At 47.7% G+C, this 3722-nt stretch overlaps 1 protein-coding gene across 7 annotated transcripts in view; it reads left to right on the top strand.

The window, feature by feature from the left end:
• Window positions 1-7: 7 nt before the first annotated feature.
• Window positions 8-3722, top strand: part of CLUAP1 (clusterin associated protein 1) — a 235725-nt gene continuing 232010 nt past the window's right edge. For 6 of the 7 annotated variants that reach the window (XM_025192197.1, XM_025192194.1, XM_025192196.1 and 3 more), the window contains exons 1-2: window positions 8-679; window positions 1284-1395. In XM_025192197.1, the coding sequence (XP_025047982.1) occupies window positions 583-679; window positions 1284-1395 (209 nt within the window). In that variant the 5' untranslated portion in view covers window positions 8-582. The remainder of the gene's footprint in view (window positions 680-1283; window positions 1396-3722) is intronic. The other variant, XM_025192195.1, reaches the window with a different exon arrangement.

The raw sequence follows: 3722 nt of genomic DNA, 5'->3' as shown, positions 1-3722 counted from the left end.
GGGGTCGCCCCCCCCTCCCGCGGTGCCCCCGCCACGTGCCCGGGCCGCGCTGTCGTCCCGCCGCCCTCGGGCCCCGTGCTCCGTGCAGCGTCCTGCCCTCGCCCTTCGCTGGGGCTGCTCCCGCGCTCGCCCGGCCCTACTCGGCGCCTGGTGGCGCACCACGGCCTCATGGCACTCGCCAGCCCCGAAGCACCGAGCCTGGCGCGTGGCAGCGGTGCCCCGTGCTTTCCCCTGCCTTGCGCCGCCCGGGGTGCGCTGTGCCCTCGCGCCACCCGCCCTTGACACGTGCCCTCGGTCTGCCACGCTGGGCTTGGGGGAGTGCCTCTACTTTCACGCCATGGGTCACAGCGACATCGTGTAGCTTCGTGGCGGTGCTTGCACCGCTGTAGTGGGAAGAGCACTTCAGCAGGGAGAGGGAATTGTTACTGTGAAAACTGAGATATCCTGCCAAATATGGGGCAGATGGTGACACTAAACTGGTGTGACACACAGGTTGGAAAGGGTATCAGCATATTTTGAGTATTTGTGCTTTGTATTGATTTTCTGACAACAGGGACTGTGAAGGACTGCCTGGGGATATGCATGTGTGACAGTGACAGTTTTGGTCTCATGCTTTGTACCATCATTGTCTGGCTGTTGACCTACATTATGATGCTACTGGTACCTTGGATACTTTCTGGTATAGTGGTTGCTGTAATATGCTGGGGCTGGAGGATGCTCCTCTCCCTTTCCCTTGTTTGACATTGCACAATAGGAAAAGTCATCTTTTCATTTTTTTGAAACTTTGCTTTGAAGCCTCAGGGGATGGTTCTTGTATTAGAGTAGATAGATATGGAAAGAGTTTGATTGCAGGATTTCCTTTGGATATCCCTTTCTTAACACCATCAGTGACACTTTTGAACATCATCAGTCTTCCTTGTAGAGTTTGGTGTAGGATGATGTAAGGTGTCCTTTCAGTGACTATCCACTCCATGCCAGGGGCTGAAACAACATTATTGTTATAGTGCCGAGTGGTGATATTTTATCAGTTATATTTAAGATTATACTTTTTAAAATAAATCATTTAAAGTTTTTTTTTTTAATCTCTACTAGGAACGTTTCTTATGTGAAAAGTCACTTTTTAAAAGTAAATTGGTATTATTTTTCTTCTTTGATCCCTTTGGGAGTTTTATGGAGGCTAATTCTATCAGTGTATTTATTGGCAACATAACCAGAACATTGTGGGACATGAGCTCTTTGGGATATCTGTGCTGGCTGTGGTGATCTTTGTGCCTGTTTTTCAGATTTCACTGAGATGATGAGGGCTTTGGGGTACCCCCGGCTTATCTCCATGGAGAATTTCCGCACTCCAAACTTCATGCTAATTTCAGAAATGCTTCTTTGGCTGGTGAAAAGGTTGGTGCTTTGTTCCAATGCAACAGTGCATACCAATTCAGACATAGAAACGTGACATAAATGAGACTTTCGGAGCTGATTCTTTGATATGGAACTGTATTAAGGGTTTTAAAGAGGGACTTGATGAAATTAGAAGTTTAGTCATTTTGAGAGAGATGTTGTTCTGAGTAGGTAGGAACATATGGTTACTAAGTTTGCATTTTAAGTACCAAGTTTGTGCCTTCAGTGATCTGTATGTGTCATGAATACAATAATATAACTTTTCTAGAGGGGGAAATAATGTGGGTAAAGGATATTTTAGGTAGGGATGATTTCCTCGAGCAGTTTAGGTTAGGTGACTTCTTGAGGTCCCTTCCAGCCTTCTGTTTTTTTTCATTCTGTGCCTCCTAAGTCATCTGCTTTCTGCCTAGTTGAAGGTTTTTTTTCCTAGATCAGGGGTCAGCAATCTGCAGCCTGTGAGCCAAATCTTGCTCATAACGCCACTGGATTTGGCTTGCAGAACTGGGTGGCGGGGAGGGTGTCTTTGGCAGTGGTTGTGACGGGAGGCCTTGCCAATGCCACAGCTAAGTGATGGGGAGCTTTGCCTGTGACATATCTGGGCAGCAGTGAAAAGCAGCAGCAGGGAGGAGCGGTGGCTGGGACCTAGTGCTGACCTGTCTTGGACCCAAGCTGGGTCATCCCAGCTTGCTGCTAAACAAAGATTGCTGGTCTGTGCCAGAGATGAATTTTCTTGGGCTTGTGTATTTTAAAGATAGACCCCTAAAATTTGAGTCAGTTAGTTGAACTAAAAACAAGTTGCAGGTTGGTGGTGTTTTCCAAAAAGAAGATTCATGGTTTTTAATCTAGCTTTTATGTATTTTACATACCGTATTCACTCAAATCCAAGGCAACTTTGAATTTAAGATGACCCTCTGAATAATTAGATTCCATACACTCCCAGCCACTGACCCTCTACTCCCCTCTGTAGCCTGCCCACCCACTCCTTCCCCACCAGCCCTTTACCTTCTGTTTCAGCTCTGTTTCTCTGGGGCCTTCAGTAGTAATGCAGCACTGGCCTGGCCTCAGCCTGGCCAGGGAGAAGTGACAGGGGCAGGTTGGGGCTGGAGGGACTGGAACAGAAGGTAAGAGGGAAGAGACAGCTCAAGGGAGGAGAGCGGAGGGTAGTGGGGGGTAGGCACAGGCACGGAGGGTGGTGGGTGGGAGCAGGCTGCAGGTTCTCTTCCACTTTGCAGTCTTCCTCATGTTCCCTTGGCTGTGAGCCCCTCCCCCTGCCAAACAAACCACTCTGGCCTGAGGAAGGTGGTGGGTCAGCAGTGTGCGCTCTGGGCCAGTACTCAAATCTAAGATGAGCCCCTCTGCCCTCCACCCCATGGATCTTGGACTCAGGTAAATGTGGTATATTGAAAACAAAATATTTGTGACAGAAGAGGATGTTATACCAGGGGTTGGCAACCCCCAGCCATTTTGCTCGGCATGCCACAGCTGGCTCTGGCTCTTCTGAAACTAGCATGAAGTTTGGAGCCTGGGCTGCTCACAGCAGGAGGTGGGGAGGTTGCAAGCCCTGCTGTGAGCAGCCCTGGCTCTGTGACAGGTAGCAGGGGCCTAGCCAGAGCCTGGACTGTTTGCAGCAGGCAGCTGCAAGCAGCTGCACTGGAGTCCCGAGACCGGGTCTGGCTCGTTGCCAGTGGTGGCTGCACGCGTGCCTCAGGGAGCACGGCGGGGAAGGGGCCAGAGCTGCGGTGCTGCAACAAAGATCAAACCCCTTGTGACTCCCCCCGTACCCACCCCAGGACGCCAACATGTTCCAAGTTGAGGTGGTGGGGTTTTTTTAGCACTCAGCCTGAAAGCATTTCTTACCCCTGTGTTACACCAATACCGTATTCATTTAAAAATCTGGTACCAGTGCCTGCTTAAAATTATGCTCCTGATTTGCCCTTAAATTACTCCTCATTTATAATCCATAAATCTGCACTGAGTTCTAACATCTGTGAACCTGGTTTGGTAGATGAAGCCACCCATTCAGATACACACACCTTGTCCCTTTATACATATGTATGAAAAGGGAACATTTGTTCTTATTCTATTACAACAGGTAGAAATTTAGCTGTGACCATTGTTGCTCTTTGTTTTTGTATTTTTATTTTCTCACCTTCAGTCATAGTTCATTTTAAGTATGTTTCACTTGCAGTAATATTTGGGTTGTGGGTATTGTAGGGGTATATATAAACCATTTAAAAAAACCCGTTTTCATTAAATTTTGAAAAAAAAATTACATTTTTAAAAATTAAGATCAGGTCTTAAAGAATGTAATACTGTCTTTCTTTTTT

The sequence above is a fragment of the Alligator sinensis genome, unplaced genomic scaffold (assembly GCF_000455745.1).
Source record: "Alligator sinensis unplaced genomic scaffold, ASM45574v1 scaffold1297_1, whole genome shotgun sequence".
Taxonomy (NCBI): domain Eukaryota; kingdom Metazoa; phylum Chordata; order Crocodylia; family Alligatoridae; genus Alligator; species Alligator sinensis.
The sequence above is the reverse complement of the archived record's forward strand: the minus strand, read 5'-3'. Positions and strand labels throughout refer to the sequence as shown.